The 27339-nt window shown below is 40.0% G+C and overlaps 1 protein-coding gene across 2 annotated transcripts in view; it reads left to right on the top strand.

The window, feature by feature from the left end:
• The window catches only part of apmap (adipocyte plasma membrane associated protein), a 31099-nt gene extending 7969 nt beyond the window's left edge, over nucleotides 1–23130 (top strand). The window contains exons 2-10 of one of the 2 annotated variants that reach the window (XM_072265660.1): nucleotides 86–211; nucleotides 3100–3216; nucleotides 3666–3781; nucleotides 11357–11449; nucleotides 11707–11823; nucleotides 13865–14039; nucleotides 17886–18020; nucleotides 19564–19756; nucleotides 21516–23130. In XM_072265660.1, coding sequence (XP_072121761.1) covers nucleotides 86–211; nucleotides 3100–3216; nucleotides 3666–3781; nucleotides 11357–11449; nucleotides 11707–11823; nucleotides 13865–14039; nucleotides 17886–18020; nucleotides 19564–19756; nucleotides 21516–21725 — 1282 coding nt within the window. In that variant the 3' untranslated portion in view covers nucleotides 21726–23130. The remainder of the gene's footprint in view (nucleotides 1–85; nucleotides 212–3099; nucleotides 3217–3665; nucleotides 3782–11356; nucleotides 11450–11706; nucleotides 11824–13864; nucleotides 14040–17885; nucleotides 18021–19563; nucleotides 19757–21515) is intronic. The other variant, XM_072265661.1, reaches the window with a different exon arrangement.
• Nucleotides 23131–27339: the final 4209 nt, after the last annotated feature.

Here is a 27339-nt window from a genome sequence, read left to right as displayed (position 1 = left end):
TAAATTCCTGGGTGTCACTGTCTCAGATATCCTGGATCCCTTGTATAAATGCAAAGAAAGCATAACAGCACTTTGACTTCCTCAGGAGTCTGGAGATTCGGCGAGTCATCAGAAACCGTGGCAAACTTCTAAAGATGTGTGGTGGAAAGTGGCTGCATTACTGCCTGGGATGGGAACACCAATGCCTTGTGAGTGGAAAATCCTACAAAAGGTAGTGGATTCAGCCTAGTATATCATGGGTAAAACCTTACCAACTATTGAGCTCATCTACATGAAACGTTACCGTGGAAAAACAGCATCCATTATCAAAGATCCTCACCACCCAGGCCATGCTCTTTTCTTGCTGCTGCTGTCACCTGGTAAAAGGTACAGGTACCTCAGGACTTGCACCACCAGGTTCAAGAACAGTTACTACCCCTCAAACATCAGGCTCTTGAACATGGAGAATAACTACACTTATTCTATTTCTGGTGTTCCCACAACCGATGGTCTCACTTTAAGGACTCTTTATCTTGTTATTTCATGCTTGTTATTTATTGCTGTTAATTTATATTTGCATTTGCACAGTTTGTTATTCATTGATCCTGTTTACAATTACTCTATAGATTTGCTAAGTATGCCTGCAGGAAAAGAATCTCAGGGTTTTATGTGGTGACATTATGCTAATAATAAATTTTACTTTGAACTTGAAGCATTGAAATGTCATTGACACTGTCTTGATAAAATCCTCAGTCTCGAGCAGCATAAACAAACCATTGGCAGCAAACTCTGATCACATTTAGTCATCCCAATGGGTGGGCTTGGTCTGGATGTATGATACGGCACTCAAAACAAACACTCCAAGCTCTAATGGCAAGAAGTTTTCCAGGAATCACAAAAGGTGCTTGAAGGACATTTCTAAACTCTTCATGGGGCTGGGGTAGAGAAGGAACATTCTCGTTGACTGCTCAAATTGCCTCTATGAGGACACTGGCCATGTCGAGTCTCCACAGTGGGAGTATGCGTGGGCTGAGGCAAAGAGCAGAATGAGCAAGGTATACGCTAAACAACTTGCTTGTCCATCCTCTCCAAACTACATTGAGGGCGAAACAATATCCACTCCACTAGTCTACCAAGAAGAAGAAATTGCCAGCAGTCTCCATTATATTCTTTTGACTTCTGGCTGTTATTTGCCATTTTATTATAGAAACTCAATCTATACAGAGGATGTGAGAAAAGGTTCATGATTCAGTTTGTGACCTTTTGTCAAAACCGAAAAATGTTGTAGGTGGAAGTTTTGAGCTTACATAATGCTCAAGGAAACTGGGGCAAGAGTAACAAAAGTAAGGTCTGTTAGGAGAGAAAGCAGGAAATATCACATGAGAAATGAGATAACGTGTCAATGCAAAATGTAAGGTAGTTGGCCAGGTTTGAAATAGCAGGCACTGGTAATAATTCTATTATTGGCGGGGGGGGGGTGTGTGGAGATGGAGAAGGGAATTTGGACATTGGCTTTCCATATTGTGTCTCAGAGCCTACAATAGGCGTAATTGGAATTAGAGATGTTCTTGAGCTTTCATAATCAAACTTTATTGCAACAGTGAGAAACATCAGGGATGAGCAAATTGGAATCAGATAGAAATAAAACAGTAAGTAACTGGAGATTCAGTGAATCAGCTTTTGATCTTGCCTGAGCAGTGAATACAGCCTAATACACATAAATTGTAGTTTCAGTTTTTGTCACTATCATGATGTATTATTAAAATGATACTTATTTAATAATTTAAGATTAATTTTCAATCTCCACACCTACAAAAGTTAAATATAGCAGCAATGTTTAGAAATAATATTTGCTGCTTTTTTAGTACATGTTTGCCCTGCATGTGGCCAGTGTTCCATTTGTTCATTGGTTAGTCATTTGCAAAATGTACAGATTCATCACCAGAAAAGCTGCAAAGTAGACTCTGAGCTGGTGTGCTGGAAGTGATTATTTTTTTTTAAGCTGTGTCACAAGATGAAATTACCAAGTAGTCAGAGATAAGGAATCAATGATGTATTCAAAGCTTGCTAAGGAAAAATGTGCAGCTGCCTCACTAATTGTCAGGAATCCCTGGCTCATGACTAATCAGAGAAATTCAAAATGCTATTGAGAGCCATGAGTTCACGTATTGGAAGCATGCAGAAACACTATTCAGTGTGTACCGCCTCATAATTATCCACATGCCTGAACATACTGGGCATCTTTTGCTTCGTCTGTGTGATAATCTGCGCTTCCTACATTAATCTCAGTCACTTCATAACCCTTAACAACAGCGTGGAAACAAGTTATCTTTGATCCCGTTAGACTGTAAGAGGGGGAAGGGAATGGTATAATAGTATTTAATATTTATCTTTTTTTAAACAAAAATATATTAGTAGATCTGTTTAGATTTGTATAGCGAATCCTTATCAAATATGGCAGCATTAAGGGAAACATATACATTTTAGTTTCATCTAGATTAAAATTTTTGGAGATGGTGGGGTTGGGAAAAGTCGCATGAATGTTATGGCAGAGGGTTTCCAGCACTTACTGTACATTGTTCCTTTCCGAGTCCAGCATAAATACAATTACTACTAAGATTTCTTTCTTTGTAATTGTGGATTTTGTCCTCTGTTGCCTCAGTCCCTAGTGGGATTACCTTGTTCAAAACTTTAGTCATTTGATTGATTAAGTCAGTTGAATTCATGTTTTATAAGGCCAGGTTGAAATGTATGTACATCCCAATGTAGGCTTGCTCATATGCCTCTCTTTCCCCTTCCTATGTCAACCTGAAGATGGTAAGGCTGAAAGTTCCACATCTGACTTTCTGAGCCCTTTGCTAGTAGAAGATCGTGAGCACAATACATTTTGTTTTCCATTTAAAATGTTTGGACTGTCGTTGCCATCTGCAGAGCATCTCATGTACTTTTGTACCAATTGACCTCATTCTGCAGATTTGACACTCCAAATGTTGGTGGCTTATGTGTTGTAAAGGAAGCATGCTTTGACACTGGCAGGTTGCTCACAAAAGTAATGAAAATTATTCTCCTGTCCTACAATTTATAATGAGCATTACAAATTACAGAATGTTTATTTTTCAGTGCATATAGTGGGAAAGTTTTCAGAATAACCTTGACAACTCTAGTTGTGATGCTCGTGGTTCCGTTATTGTTGGCAGCATTGCTGCTGCAGTCTCCAATAAATTCCCAGACTTTCAGGTAAGGATCAACTTGCTCAGCAATTCTGCTTTTCCTTAAAATTACTCTTAATAAATTCAATTAATAATAGACTATAATCTTAGCAGTGATCAATTTCTGCAATCAATGCTTCCTAAGATCTAATAGATAAAATAAGTATATTGTTGACTATGTAATTGCATAAATTTCAAGAAAATAGCTTAAAAGTAGTTTCCAGTAATTGATGTCACAGATTTAGATTACATACAACACTGGGAGTTCTACCACTGCAATTTATAAGAGTCTGCTGTTTGTAAATGTTTGTAAATGGCTGTTCCTAGCTATTTATAAATTTACATTTTAATAATTTTCTGATTATAATTTCCAGATTTATAGAGGATTCCATCCATTTTAGTCTCTTTGTTCCTGAAGTAATCTGACTTCAAAGTGTTGATCTTTTTAATTTTATTTTCATCCCCTCTCACCTTCAGTTATAAGGAGCCTCCTCTGCTGATTGGTCCTTTGGAAGCAAATCTTAAATTGAGAGAAGCTGAATGCTTGTATGAGGGGCAGCTTATTGGACCAGAATCAATTACAGTTCTTGGAGGTATGGACCAGCCTTGAATATTCATATATGAGGAGATTTTTGAAGAAAAAAATACTTGACTTTTAAAGTTAAAGAATATGATCTCTAAATTACTATTAGGAGACTGCAAAGGTGGGAAATCTGAAACAAAATGCTGGAAAAACAAAGTAAATCAGGCAGTATCTGTGATAGACCTGATCGGTGGCTTCCCTCTACCATCAGGAACAGAATTCTTGACTGTATCTCATCTATTTTCTGGACCTCATCTCTCACCCTCTCTCCTGGGTAGAGCAAGAACAAAGTTCCCCTAGTTTGTAAGTTCCATTTCACTAGCCTCCATGTTCAACAGATCATCCTTCATAATGTCTGACAGTTCTTCAAGGGTTTTGCCACTTGTTGTGCAATTCCCCCTTCAGCATCTGGAAAAGATCATTCCCTTTGCAACTCTGGTTCACGCTTTCATCTCCACTGACCATTCTATTTTGTGGCACTTTCTTCCCATGTGATTGCTAATTTGCATCACTTATCATTTCATTTTTCCTTCCTACCAAGCATTAAATCAAATGGTCTTTACAGGTAAAGTACTTCTTCCAGTGTAGTGTACTGCATACTTTGTTTACAATGTGGTCTCCTGTAGGTTGAAGAAACTAAATGTGGAACGAGTGGCATTTAATGTGTGGGTGTGACCCCGTGTTTCCAGCTACCTACCATTTTAATTCACTATCCCATTCGTATACTGACCCTTGCATCTGTGCCTGCACAGTTATAATGAGGCCCATGTAAGTTTGAGCATCCACATCCTTATCTGCCGAGACATATTGCAATCTTCCTGACTCGGTGTCAAAATACTTTAATTAGGTAACAAGCTTTCCATGTGCGTCAGAAAAGGCCATTTCTGCAAGTTATCCATCTGTGGGGGTTTCGGCTTGAAACGTTGATTGCACTCTTTTCCATAGATGTTGCTTGAGCTGTTTTCCTCCAGCATTTTGTGTGTGTGTGTTGCTTAAACTAGCAAGTATATTTTCTCCCTGTGACCAAGTTGGTTTACTTTTGGTGCTCTAATTTCTTCCAACATTCCAAAGACATTTGGGTTGGCTGGTTTGTTGGTCCCTGTAAGTTTTCCTTGGTGTGCAGGTAGATGGTAGAATCTGGAAGTTGTGGGATTAGTGATGATGGTCAGTATGCTTTTTTGGGTTGAACGTCTTGTTTTCATCTTGCACCTCTCTGGCTCTGGTTTGATATTCCATGAGTCTTTAGATGAGCAGAACTTGAGTTTTTTAAAAATCTAATGCTGATTAAAATATGATTTACTGCAGAAGATGTATGGTGTGTTAGCCTTTATTAGTTGGGGGATTGAGGTCAAGAACCACAAGTTAATGTTGCAGCTGTATAAAACTGGTCAGACCACACTTGGATACTGTATACAGTTGTGGTCGCCTTATTATGAGAATGATGTGGAAGCTTAAGAGAGGGTGCAAAGTAGATTTACCAGGATGCTGCCAGGACAAGAGGGCATACATGAAGATAGGTTGAGCAAGCTAGGGTTTTCCCCCTTTGGAGCAAAGGAGGATGAGAGGTGACTTGTTAGAGGTGTAAAAAATGATAAGACGCATAGATAGTGGACAGTAGTGCCTTTTCCCCCAGGACCAATGGCTAATATGAGAGGGCATAATTTTAAGGTGATTGGAGGAAAGTATGGGGGAATGACAGAGGTAGGTTTTTCACACAGTGGTAGGGACATGAAACATGCTGCCAGGGCCGGTGGTAGAGGCAGATAGATTAGAGTAGTGGTTGCCAACCTTCTTAAGCCCAAGATCCCCTACCTCGGCCTTAGTGAAAGGCAAGATCAACCTACTAAATCGCTTAGAGAAAAAACAGCTCAGATTGTACTTCCAACTTGAAACCTTTTATTTGGGCTAATTGTATTTGAATTACATAAAATGCTTTTGTCAAACTTTCAAATTAGTTCAACCAAGAAAACACTGTAACTAGCATATCAAACAGGCCATAGCTGTCTTTGTTTAAGAATATTACAATACTTCACACCTTTATTTCTAAGTTTCATTATTTAGTTTTATTTCAACACAAAAAATAATGAATAAAAATTGACTGTTGCACTCAGTGTGATGACGGGCTGAATACTTATTGCTAGTTCCCTGAAATTTAGCTCATAACTACAGACAGCCAGTCTGAGACAGTGTGTGAGGTGTCTGTCAGTAAGACAGCTCCTGTACTTAGATTTAATAACTTTCATCTGTGAAAATGCAATTTCACACAGATAAGTTGACCCGAAGTAGGCACTGACTTTTAGTGCACATGTGGTGAGATGAGGAAACTTCTCCCTGCTGACAAGCCCCCAAAAGTCACCATCCCTTGATCTTGTTTTAAGCTTGATATCATTTTGCAGATCAGTTATTTCCATTTCGATATCACTTGGCGCACCAAATACTTGCTGGAATTTGGCTGCTACCTGTTCTATATCGATGGGCAGAAATGGGTTTGAAATAGATGCAGCAATATCTTTCATGACGTTTAACACCCCAAAACGCCGATCAAACTATTGCCAGTTTGTCTAGGTAAGCACAGTACTGCTCAGGGCGAAAAGCATTTTTTTCCTTGATGGCCTGTAACATTTTCTCCAAGCTGGGAAAGTGTGTCAGCCTCCCGTTCTTTAAATTTGAAATCCAAATACTGAGCTTGGCCTTAAACGCATTTACTGCGCTTATCATGGGGGGGCTGGTGTCGGTCTTTTCCCATGAACTCGTTAAGTGCGTTTAATTTAGCCATTAGGTCTGTCAGAAACCCTAAATCCAGTAGCCACGCATCACCTGACAGTTCCTTGTGCTTCTCGTTTCTTTTGGACAGAAAAGTCTTTATCTCAGGCAGCAAGTCAACAAGTCGTTGCAGCACTTTGCCGTGACTCAAGCACCGAACATCAGCATGAAGAATTATGTCTCCGTAAGCGGCATCGAGCTTATCCAATAACGCCTTGAATAAGCGGTGCTGAAGCGCTTTTGCTCGAATCAAGTTTATCAGTTGGACCACCAGTGTCATTACATGAGAAAAGTCCACTACCTTCCCAGCCAAGGCTTGCTGATGAATCACACAGTGATAATTCAGGAAGTCGGGGAAAATCTGGGTCATTACAGCACAGTGCTATAAAACCAACGCCCACACCGCGCATTGCTGGGGTTCCATCAGTAGTAATTGCCTCCAGTTTATGAATGGGGATGTCATTTTCACAGACGTATTTTTTTAAACTCATTGTAAATATCCTCATCTCTCGTTCTCTCCTTTAATTGCAAAAGAGTGAGAAAGTCCTCCTTTGTTGTAAAATCCTGGAAAGCCATTCTGGCAAATACAACAAGCTGAGCTGTTTGCATTACATTCAGGGATTCATCGAACTGTAGTGAAAAATATTCACAGTGACAAGTCCTTTAACACTTGTCCATCCACGTCCTCTGACAGTGACTGCACCCTCCTTGTCACTGTTGCAGGGCCAAGCGGTATATTATGTATTGCGGTTTTGATGTCGTTTTTGTTTTTAAAGTCATTAAAAACAGTCTCTGCAGTAATGGCCATTGCTTCCTTGAATAAATCACCGTCTGTAAAAGGCTTCTTGTGTTCAGCCAAAAGGTGACTTACACGAAATGATGCTTCAATAGCAGCCTTATTTTGAGCAGCATGTTTTGTGAAAAATGATTGCTGGGCCTTGAACCACGATTTCAGCTCTTCAGCTTTCCTGGCATGGATTGCGCTCTTTGGGGGGTAGGTGTCTTTAAATTTCTGGTGGTTGGTGTTGTGGTGCCACTCCAGATTCCCTCTTTTAGTCAGTGCTTGTGTCTGATGGCACAACATACATACACACTTGTCTTTCACCAAGATAAATAGAAATTATTTTTCCCATTCTGGATGGAATTTGTACGTTTTCGCCGCCTTTCGTGGAGCCTCCGCCATGCTAGCTACCTACCTTGCAGGATATCACCAGCGAGTGCCGTATATTGATGTTTGCGACAGTCTGTACTCTTATCTAATCGGTCACTTTGATGCAGCACAAGCTATGCTGAAAAAAAATACAACAGCTAAATCAAAGAGAGCGAGAGGCGCTAACTTTTCAGTAAAAACTAAAATTAATGCTAATTACTAGCACACTATCCGAAATGCTAAACGTAAATTCACGCTATCAAAGGCAAAAAATTGGAGAGAAAGAAAGAGCAGTACAACTGATCAAACTTTTGCATAACTGACGTAATATAAATAGCAGCATAATAGAGCCAAAACCAATTAAAGCTGATCAAATTTTAGTTAAATCATGAATATATAAGTGAGTCATTTTTATCCACACGTGTTGTTTTCTTTCGCCATTGGACAGTTTGCCTGTTTGTTTGTTTATGTTTAAGATAAACAAAGCTCTCCCATGCTCCATGGAAATTTGACAGACACCAGCAATAAGTCACTTGATGTCAGCGCACATGTGATGCATGACACTGGGCAGTGGAAAATAGAGAAACACAATAACCAAGGAAAGCAACTAAGTGTGGGCTAGAAACAACTCACATATGTGCTCTAGGGGTAAAATTTGCTTTTTGCATCAAAAGGTTTATCAGGCATAATGTATTTGTGTATTTATTTTTCATTTTTTTCGGGATCTACTGGGAAAGTCTCAGAGATCGACCGGTTGATTGCGATCGACTGGTTGGTGACCACTAGATTGGACATTTTATTTTAAAAAAAAAATCTTTTAGAAAGGCAGGTGGATGAAAAGAAAATGGATGGGTATGTTGGAGGGATGGGGATCTTGGAGTAGGTTAGAGGGTCAGCACAACATCATAGTCCAATGGGCCATGCTATACTGTTCTGTGTTCTATATCAAATACATAATTAAAATTAGAATCATATCTCAGCCTTGGGAATCATATTTCTTTGACTCCTGAAGTACAATAAGCCACTATTCACCTCAATGTCAATTCAGAGCTCCCCTTTTCTCTCTTCATAGCCTTTTCCTTTTCACATTTCTCCTTTTGGTGTTTGTCTAAATTGAATATGGATTTTTTAAAGCTGGGGTAATAAGCGATTAATGAACCTGCAAATTCTTAAAATGTTGATTAGATTTCACTTGTATTAACTATTCACCACATAGATTGCTTAAATATAAGGTGTTGCACATTACAGGGCATCATTTTTATCGGATTAATTTTTACTTCGTTCATAACGGAAAAGGTTTGGAGCCTGTGTTACTCTGACTTTTCTTTCTAGCAGCTTGCTTAACAGAAATTTGGAATAAATTTTGCAAAGGTCAACTTGGTGGCTGAAGTAGCATATTATAGACAGGATTTAATGTCCAGTTCTAAATCCATTTGTCAAAAGTTAAGGTTAGTAAGTTACAGGGAAGGAAAATTTTTGGGAAGCCAACTTCATTACAAAGGAACTGTCTATAAACTACAGGGTATAGATTCAGGGTAAGAGGTTTAGAGGGAAACGAAGAAAATTTATTTCACTATGGCTGTTCAAATTGGAAAGAAACTGCCTGTATGGATGGTGGAGGTAGGTATTCTCACGACATTTATGGAGTATCTAGATGAGCTCTTGAATCACCTAGGTGCAGAGGTATACAGATTACGAGTAGGTGATGTTAGAATAGATACTTGATAGTCAGCATGATTGTGGTGGGCTGATACCCTGTTTCTGTACTTTGACTCTATAAGCTTATTTGAGATGTGAATTATACTGCTTAGACCTCTCCTATTTTCCTTTGCAACTGGACATAAAATGTAAGTTTCATTAAATGTACATAATATAGAACTAGATAACGATGTGAATTTCCTTGAAGGCATTAACCCACATTTTATTGAATTCGCAACATTCTTTGTATTTTTTTTCTCAGTTTATTTTATTTTACCCTTTTCTATCCAATTCTGCTTATCATCCTTCACATTTAAAAATATTTCCTTAGGTTTGGGATTCATTTCCACCATATACATCATGTCTTGTACAAACTTGTACTTGTTAAATGTAGAATATTTTTAAAGTTGAGGATAAGAGAGCCCATATCTTAATTTTGACTCATTAGTTGATGTTCTCACATCCTTATTGGTTTGAATCCTATTCAAAGACTGTGTACACACTTCATGCAGACCCTGGAGTTGCAGTGCCAAGGGTACTGTCTAATGCATGAGTTAAGACCATAAGATATAGGAGCAGAGTTAGGCCATTTGCCCCAATGAGTCTGCTTCGCTATTTCATCATGGCTAATCCATTTTCCTTCCCAGCCCCAATCTCCTACCTTCTCCCAGTATCCCTTCATGCTCTGACCAATTAAGAATATATCAACGTCTGCCTTAAATAAATGTAAAGACTTGGCCTCCACAGCCTCTATTCTGAGACTGTATCCTTTTGTCCTAGACTCTCCCACCATAGGAAACGTCCTCTCCACATCCACTCTTTTGAGGCCTTGCAACATTTGATAGGTTTCAATGAGGTCATCCCTCATTCTTGTGAATTTCACTGAATACAGGCCCAGAGTCATCAAATGTGCTTCATATGACAAGCCATTCAATCCTGGAATAATTTATGTGAACCTCCTTTGAACCCTCTCCAGTGTCATCACATGCTTTCCAAGACGAGGGGTCCAGAGCTACTGATAATACTCCAAGTGAGGCCTCGCCAGTGCTTTATAAAGCCTCAACATTACATCCTTGCTGTTATATTCTAGTCCTCTTGAAATAAATGCTAATATTGCATTAGCCTTCCTCACTGCTGACTCAACTTGCAAATTAACCTTTAGGAAATCTTGCAGAAGGACTCCCAAGTCCCTTTGTGCCTCAGATTTTTGAATTTTCTCTCCATTTAGAAAATAGTCTACCACTTTATTTCTTCTACCAAAGTGCATGACTGTACACTTCCTGACACTATATTCCATCGGCCATTTCTTTGTCCATTCTCTTAATTTGTCTTAAGTCCTTCCCCTCTCTATTTCATCAAAACTACCAACTCCTCCACCTATCTTTGTATTGTCTGCAAACTTTGCAACAAAGCCATCAATTCTATCATCCAAGTCATTGACCTATGATGTAGAAAAGAAGCAGTCCCAACACAGACCTCTGTGTAACACCACTAGTCAACAGCAGTCAATTAGAAAATGCTCCCTTTATTCCCATTCTTTGCCTCCTGCCAATCAGCCACTGCTTTTATCCAGGGTAGTGTCTTTCCTGTAATACGATGGGCTCTTAAATTGTTAAGCCATACCTAACCACGCCGGTTGATATAAAAATTCCTTTGGCAAAGTTTGAAGAGTTCACTTATTCTTGGTTGACTAAGACAATAACTTACTTTCTAACCAAAAACACTCTGGGAAAATTATCTAGTTGTGATCACTTTGCTTCTTGTGAGAACTTTTTGGAATATGAATGGGCAGCAAAGCTTTCCCTACACTTTAAAAGTGCACAATTACTTCTAAATAACTCTAGGACTTCCAAAGACGTGAAAAATATACAATGCATGCTTTCTGTTTCTGAAAAATTAAAGCTGAAAATTTGATCCAGCTTGTTTTTCTAGGATACTATTTAGTGAACTGAATTCTGTGTGGGATCTCTGCAGATGTGATATTCACTGGAACAGCTGATGGCCGGATTCTGAAAATAAGTGATGGAAAAATACACACCCTGGCCAGAATTGGCAAACTGCCTTGTGGTAAGATTTTCTTGATATGACATATGGATAGATTTTTAGATATTTCTGCAGTAACATCATCTTTAGCAAGATTTTTTTTAAACATACATGCAAATTCCAAGTCTTAAATGTTCAGGTGATTTATATAATTACAATTTGCTTTTCCCATGGTACATTAGTTTTTTTAAAAACTCTCTTCAATACCCTTGCTGCTACTTTGGCTTCTAATTGACATGCAACCATTCTTGACACTACTGGTACCTATGTCTTACACCTAGGAACATGGGAAGATGAACCAACATGTGGAAGACCTTTGGGCATCCGACTTGGCCCAAATGGCACTCTGTTTGTGGCAGATGCTTACTATGGGCTGTTTGAAGTTAATCCAGTCACAGGTAGATTATTTACTGTCAATATAACTGAACATAAAATTGCAGGTCCAACATAATTTTATGTACATACAGGTTATGCGCCTTGTTTACTTTCATTACTCCAGAGATTAGCCTATGTACTTTGGAAAAACAAATGAGATGAGGTGTCTGTATTTTTTTTTTAATCATGACGTGTGCTGGCACCTTCCTTGGGTGGTTCTCTTCAGACTGAGAATGGCATGTTTCCTTTCTATTTCTGTGGGTCCTCAGGTGACTAAAGGCAATGTGGGACTCAAATTCCCTCACAAATGAGGCAGTTAAATGGTGGGTTGTTTGAGGTGGTACATTGTTTCTGCTATTTATGCTGGGAGGCTGTCTCAATGCCATCTCACATGTTCCTTATTCACTTTGAACAGTTATGGATCAGGATTCACAGGAGTCAAGTAGGGATGTGGCATATTTCAAGGAGGTTCTGAGTCCACCTTTGAATTTTTTTGATGACAAACTCTGCCATCTTCATCAGGGATCGAAACATCAGTTATAATCGATACCTGTACCCGGCTAGAAGCCTGAGAATTGTTTATTTGTTGGAATCCTGTATGTTTCTGAAATCCAGTGTCATGATGTGAAGGAAATACCCAATAGCGCTGCCTGGTCCTGGAGGTATTAGTCTAGGAGGCGAAGCTGCTACAGCTGAAACTTTGTTACTCAATCCATTTGAGGGGCATAGGAATAGACAATCTATATTCTTTCCCAGGGAGTGAGAACTAAAAGTAGGAAACATAGCTTTAACAGGAGAGGTGAAAGATTTAAAAGGAAATTGAAGGGCATCTTCAAGCAGAGGGTGGCGTATCTAGATTGAGCTACCTGAGAGGGATTCAGGTAGGTACAGTACAACATTCAGAAGATACTTGGAAAAGTACATGATTAGGAGGGATTTGGAACTATATGGGCCAAATGCAAGCATGAGGGACTAATTTGGTGAGCATATTGGTCAGCATAGATGAATTAGGCTGAAGGGGCCTGTTTCCATGCTCTCTTGTGTGTCTGCAGAGTAGACTCACCAGCCTGGGCTTCCTCAGTTTCTCTCTTTTATCTGGGGAGCAAAGAAGAGAGGTGTTCATCATTGTTTTTGGAGGAGTGAAGAAGATAAGCCATTGTACCCCTCTGTAAATAGGATGAGGGAAGCTTTCAAGCCAATAATGAAAATGAAATGACAGTTTGAGTTGCTTGCTTTAACCTTTCAATGTGGAGTCAATAACTAATGAATTGTTTTTATACACTCCTCCAGTAGAAATCTCTCCAATAAGGATGGAATGAAGGAAAATGCACAAATTATCACCATTTCCTCTGATTGGGTGGTTGTATCACAGGAGGGTCCTTTTGAATTTCTCTTTAGTTCCCCTTGTGTTCCTATCTGAACAGTGCACAATCTGGTATAGGTGCAGGGCAGAAATGAGAGGAAGTTGAAAGTTCTAGAAAATGTTTATAAATGTAAATGATGCAGTATTCAGGTCTTGCTGGCCAAGTTTCCTATCGGTAGAACATTATAAAGAGCAGAAATTGGGTTAATTTTAGCTCTGAGATGCAAAATGAATGATACAGTTCAAAACATTAAAGTCTTGTGGGGTTGGGCATGAAAGAACTTTAAAGGACCTACAATTTAGTTGCTTGGTGTGCTGATTTGTTTTTTTTCATAAATTATTTTGCATTTCTTTATTTTCCTGTAAATGCTTGCAAGAAAATTAATCTCAAGTTAGAATGTATATGGTGACATATATCACACACACACACACACACACACTTTGATAATAAATTTACTTTGGCTTTGATTTTCTGCTGCGGGCCTGTGCAATTCCAGTATTGAGTCTTGATCCTGCCACCAGATGGTGCTGAATCAAAATAAAAGATTGCAGTGCTTTGTCAGCTGAAAGGCAATGTACTTTCCGAAGACAAATGATAGGTACATTCTGCCAGCTGTGCGTCACAAGGGAAAACACATGGCCAAAGGTATTTATTGTACACTATACTTCTCATTTTGGGTATTGTATAAAACAATTTGCAGGTGAAGTGAAGATGTTGGTCTCTGCCCAGAAAGTTATACAGGGTAAAAGGATGGCATTTGTGAATGACCTCAGCATCACTCAAGATGGTAGAAAGATCTACTTTACAGATTCTAGCAGCAAATGGCAGAGGAGAGACAACAGATATCTTGTGATGGAGGGTACAGCTGACGGGCGGTGAGTACTCTAAAGTTCGTATGAAAGTTTTGTGGCTAATTTGGAATTATTTTCATAGCTAGTTGACTTTAGCACCTTTTTTCTTTTTAGTTCTCTCTCCTGGATGAAGCATCCAGTGGTGTGCATAAACCAGCAAGTATTAGACGAAAACAACAGGAATTCTGCAGATGCTGGAAATTCAAGCAACACACATCAAAGTTGCTGGTGAACGCAGCAGGCCAGGCAGCATTTCTAGGAAGAGGTGCAGTCGACGTTTCAGGCTGAGACCCTTCGTCAGGACTAACTGAAGGAAGAGTGAATAAGGGATTTGAAAGTTGGAGGGGGAGATCCAAAATGATAGGAGAAGACAGGAAGGGGAGGGATGGAGCCAAGAGCTGGACAGGTGATAGGCAAAAGGGGATACGAGAGGATCATGGGACAGGAGGTCCAGGAAGAAAGATGGGGGGGGGGGGGGGGAAACCCAGAGGACTCCCTTGTCCATTTGTCCCCCCCATCCCTCCCCACTGATCTCCCTCCTGGCACTTATCCGTGTAAGCGGAACAAGTGCTACACATGCCCTTACACTTCCTCCCTTACCACCATTCAGGGCCCCAAACAGTCCTTCCAGGTGAGGCAACACTTCACCTGTGAGTCGACTGGGGTGATATACTGCGTCCGGTGCTCCCGATGTGGCCTTTTATATATTGGCGAGACCCGACGCAGACTGGGAGACTGCTTTGCTGAAGATCTACGCTCTGTCCGCCAGAGAAAGCAGGATCTCCCAGTGGCCACACATTTTAATTCCACATCCCATTCCCATTCTGACATGTCTATCCACGGCCTCCTCTACTGTAAAGATGAAGCCACACTCAGGTTGGAGGAACAACACCTTATATTCTGTCTGGGTAGCCTCCAACCTGATGGCATGAACATCGACTTCTCTAACTTCCGCTAAGGCCCCACCTCCCCCTCGTACCCCATCTGTTACTCGTTTTTATGCACACATTCTTTCTCTCACTCTCCTTTTTCTCCCTCTGTCTCTCTGAATATACCTCTTGCCCATCCTCTGGGTCCCCCCCCCTTGTCTTTCTTCCTGGACCTCCTGTCCCATGATCCTCTCGTATCCCCTTTTGCCAATCACCTGTCCAGCTCTTGGCTCTATCTCTCCCCCTCCTGTCTTCTCCTATCATTTTGGATCTCCTCCTCCCCCTCCAACTTTCAAATCCCTTACTCACTCTTCCTTCAGTTAGTCCTGACGAAGGGTCTCGGCCTGAAACGTCGACTGCACCTCTTCCTACAGATGCTGTCTGGCCTGCTGCGTTCACCAGCAACTTTGATGTGTGTTGCAAGTACTAGATGAAAGCTCTTTTTATAGTTGCAGTAATTGCCAATAAATTGAATTAACTATAATCTGATCCCCAGGTGATCTTTTGTCAGTGGGAAGATGAATATCCAGAATTTGGACCTAATCTTTCTCCTTTTCCCCCACCTCCCAATCATCATCAGCACAGAGATTTGTATTCCATGGGCCAGTGATTGAAACTTGCAACCTTTCAGTATAATTCATTACCACATTAGACATTGTATTTATCAGCTGACATAGGCAGTTTTGAGTCCACCACCTTCAATCTAAATGTGCTTCCTTTTCTTGCAGAAACTTTGCCTGCAAGTGTTGCAGGTCTGTGCCCTTGCAAATACTGTCAAAACCCTCAGCTTTGAGCTCTACTATGTTTAGTTTCATCCTCTACCTTTGGTTATTGTATGTGTATTTGGTCAACATGCATGTTGTAAAGTCTTTTTTGTGTAGACCAGAAACTAGGAAAGCAGCATTCAGCTGGAGTACTCCACCAACTGACTTCTCTGTCTCACACCCTCTGCTTTTGCAGCCTCATTCATTTCGGTTTCTGTTCTTGTAACTATATTTTCTGATTCTGTCTTTCTTTGTTTGCTCTTGGTATTACACCAAGAAACCAATGGAAGATGCACTTTGATTTTATTCTGGTACTATGTCTAGAATTTAATCTTTAATTTTGAAACTGTAGTTTTAGTCTGTTAAGTGTTTGTGTTTTACCAAGTAATTAAGGACTTTTGATGTGGCACCTTGTCAAATGCCTTTTGGAAATTTATCCACAGGACATGCTATTTCTTCAGTGAATTTCAGTAAGAGCAGCAAAGGTAAGATGGGAAATTATAGGCCAGTTAGTCTAACATCAGTAGGCAAATTTATTAGAATTAACCTACACAGAAAGATGCCAAATGGTCAGGATATTTGGCCCAAGATTTTTTCTGACTAATAGTTTTTGTTTGAAGTGGTAACTTTGGAAGGGGAGTGGGGTTTATGTTGCTTACATAGACTTCTGTACAGCCTTTTGACAAGGCCCCATGTAGAAGGCAGGTCCAAAATATTGGAACCCATGGGATTCAAAGAATGATGGTGTTGGGTCCTAAATTGGCTTGGTAACAGGAGGCAGAAAGAATCCAGGTAACAACTTGGATGTGAATATGTGAGATATGATTAAGTTTCCAATTAAATGAATTGTTGATAGTGAAGCGAATAGTCTTCAGATATAATAGTCAGCTGGTGAAATGGGTAGAGCAATGTCATGTGAAATTTAGTCTGTTAATTATGAGGTGATACATTTTGGGGGTAGGTTCCTAGGGAGTATTGAGGAGCAAAGTGACTTTAATATACAAGTCCAAAGATCTGTGAAGGTAGCAATGAGATAGATGGGGTGGTGAAGAAGGCATAGAGAGTTGTCTTCCTTAGCCAAGGTGTAGAGTGTGAAAACAGGGAACCTTGGTGCAACTTTATAAAACATTGACTTTGCAACTTCATAAAATATTGAATGAGCCTTAGCTGAAATATTGCACACAGCTTCAGTCACCAAACTAAGGACACAATAGCACTGGAGAAGATGTAAAGGTGATTCACCAGCATGTTTCTTGATATAGATGGGCGGGATAGGCTGTTTGTTTTCCGTAGACTAGAAGTTTCTGAAAGAGCACCCTGGTAGGGGTGGAATTGGAATAACACAGCATGGAAACAGATTCTTTGGCCTAACTCGTCCATACTGACCGTGGGTGCCCACCAAGCTAGTCCCATTGCTTGTGTTGGCCTCATATTCCTCCTAAACCCCTCATATCCAAATACTTATAGAACTGTCTTTTAAATAAGTTATTGTTTGTGCACTTCCTCTGGCAGCTTATTCCATATACTCACCACAATCTGCATAATGATGTTGCGCCTCTAGTCCCTTTTAATTCTTTCACTCTATCCTTGAATCTGTATATTCTTCCCTAGGGGAGAAGTCTGCGTTCACCCTATGTATTCATATCATGTCCTAGCCAGTGCAACCCCTCCCTATAAAGTAGGCCCTTAACACCTGATTGCATTCCTGTAAATATTTTCTGTAGTCTTTCCAGTTTAATGATATCTTTAAAACTTATACAAAATTTACAAAGTATAGATAGCAATTGGTTAGAAATATTAAGTGAGGAGCAAGAGATTTAGAAGGAACCTGTGGAGGAATTTTTCAAGAGAGTGTTGGAATATGCCTGAGAAGATGTAGAAGTGTATTCTCACAGCACTTAAGAAATGGTTGGACAAGCACTTGAATTGAAAGGGCATTGTAGGCCACAGAAAATTGCTAATAAATGGGCTTTGAATAAGTGAGTGTGATGGGTGTAGTGAGTTGTAAAACTATGTCTTTCTAACTCAAAATTGGTCAAATGCACAATTTACTCCCAATTTTGTCTGTGATGCAAGCAGAACAAATAGCCTTATGTGAAAAGTAATGTAGATTTAGCCTTTTACAGTATTTCAAATTGTTAAACTGTTCTTATTGGTGACACCTGTTCTGTTTGCAGATTGATGGAATATGACACAGTAACTCAGCAAGTGGAGGTTTTAATGGATGACCTGAGGCTTGCAAATGGAGTACAACTCTCCCCTGCTGAGGATTATGTTCTGGTTTCTGAGACCACCATGGCCAGAATTAGAAGGTGGGAAAAAATGATAATGTTTGTGGACAAGATCACTGGATTGGGGTGCAATGACGTCAAAGGTTCATGGTATTGAACATCATACACTTCACAACATTTTCTGTCAATCATTGTTAGATTTTTAGTCCAGATTACTTTTTTTGAAGAGCTGATTCGTGGAGATAGTAACTGGAGCCAAACTGCTTTGGATTTGTCATCTACCCTACGTTTAGCTTGTTGGCCTAATAAAAATTCGAAAGACATTAATGGATTCAGTGTCTATCGAGTGTAATCTGCTGTAGGTATAAATAATAATATTTTTATTTCATCAGTTTGACATGTTATCAGCTTTGATGCCTGATTATCTTTCCTTTTCAGTGTTTGTTTGCATTTGAAATAGACAAGCAGTCAAAGGCCAATAGATCCACCAGGTTTGGGATGCATCATAATGGCTGAAGAATGATGACTAAATATCACTTTCTCCATCTGCTTCTTAAAACAGGCCAAAATCTGGATGAAAAACTTGGGTTCAAAAATATTGGACACTTGCTCTTGGGGGAATTTCTGACGCTTCCCAATCAATCGAAACCCACAAGGCAATCAGGATATGTAAAAAAAAAAAAAAAAAAAAAAAAAAAATTTCCATCAATAATACTTGTAGCTGGATGGTATAGACATCTTCACACTTAAGTGCAAATATCTTTACATTTGATCTATTCCATCTCACCCAAGCTTAAGACAGATGAAAATCCTCCAGACCTTAGAGAGCAGGCAGAGTTATATCTATGCTAAACTTTAAATATAATGACCGATGCAGTCTGAGGATTACACTGGTGGCAGGCCGCAACTGTCGCCATACTTCTGCCAACACCATAACTCACCAACCCTTGCTGTACATACTTGGAATGTGGGAGAAAACTGGGCCACCTAGAGGAAAACCACACAGACATGGGGAGAATATCCAAACTCCCTACAGTGTCAGGAATCATACCTTAATTGGTGATCGTTGGTATCATCATGTGAATGTGCCAACTGCCCATGCTACTGTGCCGCCACAATTACACATAAATTACAAGAAAAGAAACAACTAGAACAAATAAAAACAAAGTCCATTGTGGTTCAAAGTAGTCATAGGGTTGCTATACTGAAGTAGGATTGAAATTCAAGAACTCGTATGATTTAAGAAAAGCAGTTGATGGTGTGAAATCTCAGGCTTCTATACTTCTTGCCTGATGGTAGCTGTAAGAAGATGGCATGGCTCAGATGATAGAGATCTCTGGGCACTGTTCTCTTGAGGTGGCACCTCATTAGACACTAATAATGATAGGGAGGGATGTGATAGTCAACTACTGGCACTTATGTTTGAAAGATCAAGGAACTGAGGGCTCCAGAGAACTGGCACAGAAGAGTTGAGGCTAGATAATCAGTTTCGGTAGAGCAGACCTGAGGTGCCTGGTGGCCTACTCCTGCTCTTGTTTTTTTGCGTTGTGCTGCAAGCTGACTCATTGTTGGCACTGCTGAGATGGTGCTGTGTACTGATACTTGTATTCTATATCCTTTCCAGATATCATATCTCTGGACTGAGAAAAGGGGGACATGACATATTCTTTGACAATCTTCCTGGTCTCCCTGATAATATCAGACCAAGTAGTTCAGGAGGCTATTGGGTAGGCATAGTTGTGCCACGACCTAATCCTGGATTTTCTATACTGGATTTCCTCGCTCCTAGGCCTTGGCTTAAGAATTTAATTTTGAAGGTAAGAAATTCATTGGCTAAAATGATTTGCAAGGCAAGTCAATAATAGATCAAAATATGATAATAGGATAAGAATGCAGCAATGTTACTTCAGTTTGTTATGTTTTTGTAGTGCCACGGAATTTTGTAGTCCATCTTATTTAAGTATTTTGTTATCTATATGGAAGCCAGTAAGAAGACATCCACTGCCTTTACTCCCTTGCATTTGCATATTCATTTATATTGCACTTAATTTTAATTGCCAAACCTGGCAGATGATTCATGTGAACTCTTCTTGATCTTGATTTTTACTTTATTTAAAACTAAGTGCCTTCTCAGTGCATTGCTTGGATAAATTCAGTGAGGCATATTACTTTAGTTCTGATGGCCTGCAGCCTCTAACAACATTGCACCCCTCTATGTTAAGGGGTAACCTTGCGATAGACTGGCATTCTATCTGGGGGGGGGGAGTCTCGTACTCTCAGTTGCTTCACGCCACAGAAACTGGCATAAGCACCAGCCTGATGGGCCACAAGGCTTGGGACAGACTTTAACTTTAACTTTAATGTTAACAGGTGGGCATACCTTTCAATGTTAACTAGCCTGGTCTATAACTGTTGAGGGCTTTTGGGTAATGTATGGTGTGAGATTCAGTGGCAGTTGCTTTTCTTTGAATTAAAGTATCTTTAAATCATCTTACCTTTTTACTTCGAATCATTTTTATCTTTTTCCATGAATCTTCCATTGAGTGATTTTCCTCTGAGATACGGTGGTGGGGCCTGAATGTAGTATTCTTAAATCGTGTTAATCTAGAGTTTTGTGCACCTGTAAATTCCTAAATTCTTGATCTCTATGGTAGCATTCTTGTATTTTGAGGGGTATTGCGGATTTGATTCTCACTCTAGTGACTGGAGTATATAAAAAAAAAAAAAAAAAATTGGTGTAGTATAAAAGATTATGCTATGTTGTCCTGAAATCCTGCTTGTTTTCCAAGTTATTTGTGTGCACTCCTCTCAGCACATTTAGACCAGGGTGATAACCTAATCTATCACTCTTTCTGATTAATCTATTAATCAATTTACCTAATTGACACCTCTGCGTCTTGATTCACTATTCAAGATTCCTGGAAAATGATTTCTGGGCAATGTGTCTTGTTTCTCCCAGTACCGTGCACAATCTTTGGCTAGGGTTAGGTGAATGATGTAGTCTAATATGACTGCTCTGTCTAGGATGCACATCTGTGAACATTGATCAGACCTGCCTATTCCTGGAGTATATGGCCCAATTGGTTTAATCCAAGTTGGTAGAAACCCTGTATAGCATCTGATTTTCAATAAAATTTTGTAAGTGATTTTCATGACCTCAGTACATCTCCAAAAATAATTGAATGACCACTGACTGCTTCCAAAGAAGTGATCAGAGTTGTACAAAGTTAAAATAATTGTAGTAACAATCAATCTGCTGGGGAACTTTTGGGCTGAAATCCACCCAGTTTGTGCTCCAGATTTCCATATCTGCAGTCTCTTGTCTTGAAATTTGGAAGTATGGCAAGTTAGATAGAGGAAGGTCTCATAAAATACAAATATGCTGAACTGTACTTTCTGCACCTTTTACTTACCTTCCAGGGTGATTGACCATGTAATGTTGTTTAATTTATTTACTGTTTAGATCCTTAACACCAGTATACGATTTAAAGCCCTTTTGTGAAGGAGATGCCAGTGTCTTTTATTCTCAAATTTTTTGAATGGTTACAGAATTTTTTTTTTTTTTTTTGTCTTCAGCTGGTTAGTCAAGAGATTATTATGAAGTTTATACCCAAGTATGGCCTCGTACTGGAACTGAATGAGGATGGATCTGTCAGGAGGAGCTTTCATGATCCCCACGGAGTGGTTGTGCCTTCAGTTTCTGAGGCCAGTGAGCACAATGGGTACCTGTACCTGGGTTCCTACTACTCCCCTTCCTTCTGTCAGCTGAATATCAATGAGGTTTAATATTCCCTTAACACAGTACAAAATATATCTTTCTTGGTCATTATGCAGCTGCCAATTTAGACCACCTGCCAGCTGATTTTAAACCAACATATTTGAGAGGGTCGTCCTGCTTTAAAGATCATAAAATGTGTAAGTGTTCACGATTTATTTTGTCCTTTTGAAGATTAGACTTCCTTTGCTAATTGTTAAAGGCAGGTGAAGAGGAAAGGTTCTTGTATTTCTCTGAGCTGATGGGCTTTAAAAAAAATACTAAAAATGGAATTGTATCTTTTAAAAAGTAGGTATAGTCAAATAAACTAATTGATGAAATTACTTCATGAACATTGTGGACTTTGGGATATTCTGAAGACCAACTTTTTTTTCGATATTTTTATTTATTACAACATAAAGAATATAGAGTACAAGTAGTATATAAGTCAAAAAAAAGATAAAATAATACCAATACATATTTGAATCACACTTGCAACCTCATTACTCTATATTCATGTAAATTAAATTAAATATGATAATTTTATTATATAGACAAAAAATCTAAACCCACTACCAAGATTGAAGCTGCTTGGTAAAGAAAGAGAGAAGGGAAAAAAAATCCTTATCATAGTGAAATAAAAAGTTCAAAAAGGAATACAACCCTTGTGTTATGTAAAGGTTGGAATCCAGGTATCATTTCGATATTCCAAGGTCAACAATTCCTTCCCAGGACATGATTTCCAGAATTGTCTTTGTGTGATCTAATTAGGGTATGGCATAGCTATGGAGTAATTTCTACCCTCTTGCCAAGTGGTAGATCATATCACACGTTTAATGAGCTGAATGGTCATTTTTCCTTTCTCCAAACTTTTGCCCACTCACTGCCTTCATAATTGTAGCATTCAGCAGCATTTCAGATGCATAAATCTGTCTCCCTCAGATCCCAGATAGTTGGGCAGTTGAATGTTCTAGCTTTGCAAGTGATTCAGAACAATTGCTCATGTAGGCACCATTAGGTCAACGGCAGACCAGCAGCCTTTTCAACAACTATTTTAGAAATTATGCTGAAAATATTTTGAAACTTGTGTCCCTTAAAGTACAGCAGGTCATATGCACAGAAGGATGAATGGAAAGTGAATTGCTAATATAATTAAACTGTGTAAACTATTGTGAAAAGGTTGCCACGTGCACTGTAGATCTGAATTTATTTTGCTTAATTCCATTCATTTCAAATTTTGTAATTGTATAAATAGCAGGTTAAAACTCAGAAGTATTCACTAATTGTATTCCCAAATGATATGAATTGCATTCTCAAGTATGTCTTTCTATGATGGGACGTTGCAGAATTGTACTTCTATTCAAATGTTCCAAGCTTGTAAATTTGTAAGACTATGGCATGTACACGCCACATTGCTCATTAAAACAGTAGACTGAACTGAATGGAGAAGTTTCATTTTTCACTTTTCTGTGTTCATTGGTGTAGAAATACATTTAGAGAATTGTTAATATTTGTGCAGAAATATGGTCTGCACTGCACATTTACTGGAATTCTGTACCAAGATCAGGAATTGCAAGGATGCAGTGTTTGGGGAAGGATGTGTTTCTGGTCACTTTCAGTCATTTGGCTTCACTCAAATTCAGAATGTTGAGTGGGTGAAGTGTTTTCCTTGCAACTGCCCAAGACCACTCTCTAGGGCATGGTATCAACATTACAAGGTAGAAGAGCGTTCCCCTGCAGAATTTCACAGGAGTATTATCTAATCCTGTGTGAAAAAGCATTTTTGAGCACAGGTGGTCCATCTGTCCATGCCAACTCTATGCAGAGCAATCCAGCTGACCCTATGCCCCTCCCCTTTCCCCAAAGCCTTGCAGCTTTTCAACTAGGTGTCAATTGAATTACCCTTCTACTCCTTGTAACCTTCAATTCTCCAGATTTAAACCAATGTGCTTCCATCCTTTTTCACTGTTTTCACATTAGTTTTGATTTAATTTTGCTTCGTTATCAGTCACTATCATCCCATATTTTAAGGCCTGATTGGGGTTTCGATGCAAAACAGACTCCACAGATGTTGCTTGAATTCTATCAGTGGTTTGGCTTTTTGCCATCATTCTCTATTCACTGGTTCTAGATAGTTTGAGCAGTGCCCATCTGAAGCCAGTGAAAATGTAACTCAGGTTTGCCAATCGAGTGAAAAAGCTTGTGACTCGCGACAGTTTGGAGCTTTGAGCAGCACCAATCGATGTATGGGATTGATTGACAAGAACAAATTAAAGTAAGGCAGGGACAGCAGACCGGTCATTGTTGGAACGGTCAGAGTTAGAATGGAGATTCTGTGGCTTTAACTCTTCGCAGCGGCTTCACTGCAGAATGACTTCAGTCAGAGGAGGCAAAAGGAAAAAGCTTTAGTTAGAGTTTTTTCCCCCTCACTTACAGTTTATAGCTTTTCTTTCTTTACAGTTGCTCAGTTAGGAACAATAGAGATGCCAGGCAGGTTACTGGAATGCTCCTCTTGTGGGGTGTGGGAAAGCAGGGAGACGTTCAGTGTCCCTTACAATCTGCGAGAAGTGCATCCAGCTGCAGCTTCTAACTCTGTGTTAATAAGTTGGAGCTGGAACTGGATGAACTCCAGATCATTCATGAAGCCGAAGGTGTGAATAATAGGGCACATAGAGAGGTTGTTACATCCAAGGTAAAGGACACAGGAAACCTGGTGACTGGAAGGGGAAATCAGGTTAAACAGCTAGTGCAGAGTATCCCTGTGGCCATCCCCCTCAGTATCAGATATACCATTTTGGATACTATTGGGGTGGGGGGAGTGGGGAATAACCTAGCAGAGGAAAGTCATAGCCTCTGTCTCTGTGACTTAGAAGGGAAGGGGGAAGAAACATAGAAAATAGGTGCAGGAGTAGGCCATTCAGCCCTTTGAGCCTGCACCACCATTCAGTATGATCATGGCTGATCATCCAACTCAGAACCCAGTACCTGCCTTCTCTCCATACCCCTGATCCCTTTAGCCACAAGGGCCATATCTAACTCCCTCTTAAATATAGCCAATGAACTGGCCTCAACTGTTTCCTGTGGCAGAGAATTCCACAGATTCACCACTCTCTGTGTGAAGAAGTTTTTCCTAATCTCAGTCCTAAAAGGCTTCCCCTTTATCCTCAAACTGTGACCCTTCGTTCTGGACTTCCCCAACATCAGGAACAATCTTCCTTCATCTAGCCTGTCCAATCCCTTTAGGATTTTATACGTTTCAGTAAGATCCCCCCTCAATCTTCTAAATTCTAATGAGTATAAGCCCAGCCGATCCAGTCTTTCATCATATCAAAGTCCTGCCATCCCAGGAATCAATCTGGTGAACCTTCTTTGTACTCCCTCTATGCCAAGAATGTCTTTCCTCAGATTAGGGGACCAAAACTGCACACAGTACTCCAGGTGTGGTCTCACCAAGGCCTTGTACAACTGCAGTAGTACCTCCCTGCTCCTGTACTCGAATCCCCTTGCTCTCTCACGGTGGTGTCTGAAAAGAGGATGCTGTCTAAATTGCATGCCATCTTAGTCAATGTCTCCCATCCACTACATAATGTACTGGGTGGGCACAGGAGTACATTCAGCCAGAGACTCATTCTTCCAAGATGCAGCATAGAGCATCATAGGAAGTCATTCCTGCCTGTGGCCATCAAACTTTACAACTCCTCCCTTGGAGGGTCAGACACCCTGTGCCGATAGGCTGGTCCTGGATTTATTTCATAATTTACTGGCATAATTTACATATTACTATTTAGCTATTTATGGTTCTATTACTATTTATTATTTATGGTGTAACTGTAATGAAAACCATTGCCCCCCCCCCACCCCCGGGATCAATAAAGTATGACTATGACTATGAATGCCAGCATACCATTCGCCTTTTTCACTGCCTGCTGTACCTGCATGCCCATTTTCAATGACTCGTGTCTCATGACACCCAGGTCTCATTGCACCTCCCCTTTTCCTAATCGGCCACCATTCAGATAATAATCTGTTTTCCTGTTTTTGCCACCAAAGTGGATAACCTCACATTTATCCATATTAAACTGCATCTGCCATGAATTTACCCACTCACCTAACCCATCCAAGTCACCCTGCATCCTCCTCACAGCAAACACTGCCGCCCAGCTTCGTGTCATCCGCATACTTGGAGATGCTGCATTTAATTCCCAGAGGCCCTATAAGGAAGGTGGGGTAGGGCCTCTGCCCCTTTCCTCTTCAGTCCTGACGAAGGGTTCTGGCCCAAAACGTCGACTCATCGTTTTCATGGATGCTGCCCGACCTGCTGAGTAACTCCAGTGTGTTGTGAGTGTTGCTTTGATCCCAGCATCTGCAGATTATTTTGTGTTATACAGTTTTACATGTGGCTAAGGCATCAGATTTTTCAATCATTGGGCTCTCTTCCAGGGAAGGTGGGACCTGTTCTGAAGAGACAGTTTGCACCCGAACTGGAAAGGAACTAATATCTGAGCAGGAAGGTTTGCTATGGGGGGAGGTGCTAAAACTAGCTGCAGGGGGATGGGAATGTGAATGCCAGAACAGATAGTGGAGAGGTTGTGGAGACAGATGTTAAGACCTCAGACAAAGTTAGGAAGCAAAAAGTTGAGCATGGTGCGATGAATGTCTTGAACTGCGTATATTTCAATGCAAGTAGTAGCGTAGGAAAGGCAGATGAGCTCAGGGAATGGATCAACACCTGGAATTATGACTTATCATTAGTAAGACTTGGTTACAGGATTAAAGGAAGAGGGGTGGCGTTACTAGTTAAGGGAAATGTCATGGTAATGCTCAGCTAGGATGGACTGGAGAACTCATCTAGTGAAGCTTTATAGGTGGAACTGAGTAATAAGAAAGGTATGATCATGTTAATGGGGACTACCCAGGCCACCTAACAATCCCAGTGAATTAGAGGAACAAATTTCCAGAGAGATTGCAGAATGTTGCAAGAAACAAAAGGTTGTCATAGTAGGTGATTTTAACTTTCCATGTATTGACTGTGTCTCACATACTGTAAAAGGACTAGAAGGGAGAGAGTTTGTCAAATGTGTTCAGGAAAGTTTTCTTAATCAGTATGTAAAAGTCCTGAGAGAGTGTGTGATACATGATCTGCTATTGGGGAATGTGACTGGGCAGGTGACAGAAGTTTGTGTAGGAGAAAACTGCTCCTAGTGATCACAATGCTATTAATGATAAAGTAATTATGCAAAAAGATAGGTCTGGTCCATGGGTTGAGATTCTAAATCGGAGAAAGGCCAATTTTGATGGTATCAGGAACAATCTCTGTGCAAAGACAGGCTGTTTTCTGGCAAATGTGTATGATAAATGGGAGGCCTTCAAAAGTGAAATTTTGAGGGTACAAAGCTTGTAAGTGCCTTTCAGAATGAAAGGTTAGATAACAGGTGTAGGGAACCTGGATTTTCAAGAGATATTGAGACCCTGGTTAAGAAAAAAAGGTGCATTGTAGGTAGAAACAAATGAGGTGCTTATGGAGTATAAGAAATGCAAGAGAACGCAAAGAAATCAGGAGGGCTAAAAGGCAGCATGGGTTTCTTAGCAAACAAAGTGAAGGAGAAACCCAAGGGCTTCTACAGATACATTAAGAACAAAAGAATA

This window comes from Mobula birostris, chromosome 8, assembly GCF_030028105.1.
Source record: "Mobula birostris isolate sMobBir1 chromosome 8, sMobBir1.hap1, whole genome shotgun sequence".
In the NCBI taxonomy this organism is placed as follows: domain Eukaryota; kingdom Metazoa; phylum Chordata; class Chondrichthyes; order Myliobatiformes; family Myliobatidae; genus Mobula; species Mobula birostris.
The sequence above is the reverse complement of the archived record's forward strand: the minus strand, read 5'-3'. Positions and strand labels throughout refer to the sequence as shown.